Genomic DNA, 2,874 nt, shown 5'->3' with positions numbered 1-2,874 from the left:
CTGTACACTGTTGACCCTTTAACCAACCCTTAAACCTACCCATACCACCAAACCTGTCCCTAACCTTACCTGTATCACACCTCAACAGCAGCAAAAGTGTTGTGCATTAACACACGCTTTCAATCATTTTATAGCATCTGTTAAAATCATTTATAGATTTTCAATAAGTGCTTGATCATATAGAATTGAAAGTTTAATGACATTTGAAAGCATGTTAACTTACATGAAATAATGATCTGTTTGAACATTATCTAATGTTTAATAAGTTTATTAGCAATCATTAACAAGCATATTATCTCACGTTTCTAACTCTTTGAAAATATATTAACTAATGATCCATTAAGCATTATATAATGTTTGTTAATGATTTATCAATGAAAGTTATTATAAAGTGTTACCGATTAATGTACAGTCAACGGAACTGTCGAGCGCTGTGTGAGAAGTTTTCTGTACACACACATCCGAACAGTTGCGTGCACACACAGAAAGCCGCGTCTCGGACAGCGCACAAATATTAATGGAGTTCTCTTTCTATTTTTTGGTTAGACCTATGTCTTAATGTAAACAGACATAGGTCAATTAAACGCATGTTTCTCAGTATACTGGATCTGTGCTTTCGGTCTTAAAGTGAAAGCAGACTAATAATAAAGCTGCCTCAAAGAAAAATACCTCACTGGTCTTGACTGAATAACTTTTGTAACTTTAATAATGATTAATCTATATTAAATGTATACAGTGAAGACTATTTTACATTTGATTATTCAATTTCTGTACCTGGAAAATTATTTTAGACCTACCTGAAAAACCTGAAAAGAACTGTTTATTTAATTTGTGTCTTTGTTCTATTGTATTTATTTTCTACGATTTCTTGTCATTTGCTTATCTGTAGAAAATAATTCTTAGCACTGAGCCCTGCATGTCTGCATGTGCCTCAGTCTGTGATGTATAGCAGGCAAAAAAAAAACAAAAAAAAAAACAAGTCTCAAATATAAAGCAAGTTTTTTTTTTTTTTGCATTAGTGTATTTTTTTCTACAGCTGGAGTTCCTAATTGTTGTTGTTTCCTAATGAGGATTTACACTATATTTTATACATTGCACATTTTAGCATGGAAGCCTGAAAGACTTTCTTGACTTTTGTCATGCCATAAGATCACTGGTCTTATTTGTGACTTGATTTTTTACCCCCGATGATTTATTTTTCTTCATTATTTAAAAGGAAAATAAGTGTAGGCCTATTTTTTATTTTATTTTGTTTTATTTATTTTTATACAGGATGTAGAAATTTCATATAAATCTTCAAGTAATATATTTTGGTTGCATTTGTGAGTTAATATAAATGTAGCTGGTTGTGTAAAATAGGTACATAATATAATAATATCGATATATCGCTCAATATACTCCTGAATCGTATCGTAATCATATCATAGATTTTTTTTTTTGAGGTATCAGCAAATATCGTATCGCTGGGTATGAGAATTGATATCATATCGTGACTAACTGTCCGATTTACACCCCTAATGTCCAACAAACAGCATAATAAAATGTTGCAAGATTCATGTTCATCTGTTTGAATCAAACTGAATTGCTTTTAGTGCCACTTGCATAATAAAATGCATAAACATCGCCAGAAGCACATTACACTGAAATGTATTTCTTCTTAACTACAGCATATTATATTTTCAGCAGTAATTCTACAATAATTGTTCTTCAGTTCCTGACTGTAATTAAGCAATTGTAATATTGCATATCTGTTAGAAAGACCCTAGTAATGTAACGGATTTGCAACACTGTGTTCTTCTGTTGGCAGATGTTCGAACCCAAGCAGGATGAGCCACGTGACCTCAGGGGCCGGAGAATGACCTCTGAGGATGACCGTTCCCTTGGCAACCTGTCTGATGCATTGGCCACTGCTGCGAGTAGCCCTCAGTCCAGGAGTCTCACCCTGCTGGAGGATCTGTGCGCCCCTCTGGAGGAGAACAGCCGCCTGGTTCCATCAACACCTCCGCCCTCTACTGAGGGAGAAGATGGGAAAAGCACAGAGAGCAGCATGAACGAGCTGTGGAGGGAGGATGAAGGCAAAGAGAAAGAGGAGGAAAGGGGGAATAGTGAGCCAATGACCGAAGCGAAAGAAGAGCAGGAGTTCTCGCAAGCACACGCAAGAGACAGTGAAGATGAAAAACAGCTGCTTGTCGATGAAGACAACGCTTCAGAGGCGGTGGACACAAACGCTCCACCTTCATCCTCTTCCTCATCATTTGTCATCCCTGAGTTGCGATTAGATCGGTCTTTCAGTGCAGATGCCCTGTCCACCCCCGGAACCGATGAAGAGTATGAAGAAGATGAAGATGATGAGGATGAGGAGGACAGTGATGATAACTACCTGGAACGCAGTGACAGCAAACGGAGGAGCATGGTAGAGGCCACTTCCTGCGAAAAGCACTCAGGTGGACTCAGCGTGCAGAATTCCCTGCGCAGACGCACACACAGCGAGGGCAGTCTTCTCCAGGACCCTCGCACAGCCTGCTTCACATCTGACAATGCCATCAACTGCATGGAGGTGACCGGGACACATGAGGGAGGCTGGACGCTTCCCTCACCCAAAACCTTGAAGAAAGAGCTGACTAAGAATGGAGGGTCCATGCACCAGCTGTATATGCTGTTCTCTGGAAGAAAAGTAAGTCCTTGTTCTTGCTCTGGCAGTCTCATTAAATGAGGTTTAGGAATCATTTCCTTTTGTCATGTTACTTGCTTTAGCTGATACATTAAAAATTGTTTAAAATCAATATTAGGGACCTTTCTTGGGAAATTTAGGGAAAATAGTAACTTGTCCTTCACAATTTGCACTGTGGACACTTGCTATTACTTATCTAAATG

General features: G+C 38.3%; 1 protein-coding gene across 1 annotated transcript in view; it reads left to right on the top strand.

Annotated features, from left to right (window-relative positions):
• LOC107671536 (regulator of G-protein signaling 3-like) overlaps nt 1-2,674 on the top strand; it is a gene marked incomplete at its 3' end in the record, with an annotated part of 25,683 nt that extends 23,009 nt beyond the window's left edge. Inside the window, exon 2 of the mRNA XM_016464457.1 lies at nt 1,808-2,674. Coding sequence (XP_016319943.1) covers nt 1,808-2,674 — 867 coding nt within the window. The remainder of the gene's footprint in view (nt 1-1,807) is intronic.
• Nucleotides 2,675-2,874: the final 200 nt, after the last annotated feature.

Source organism: Sinocyclocheilus anshuiensis, unplaced genomic scaffold (genome assembly GCF_001515605.1).
Source record: "Sinocyclocheilus anshuiensis isolate Anshui unplaced genomic scaffold, SAMN03320099.WGS_v1.1 scaffold5411, whole genome shotgun sequence".
Lineage (NCBI taxonomy): Eukaryota > Metazoa > Chordata > Actinopteri > Cypriniformes > Cyprinidae > Sinocyclocheilus > Sinocyclocheilus anshuiensis.
This window is presented reverse-complemented; position numbering and strand designations above follow the sequence as displayed.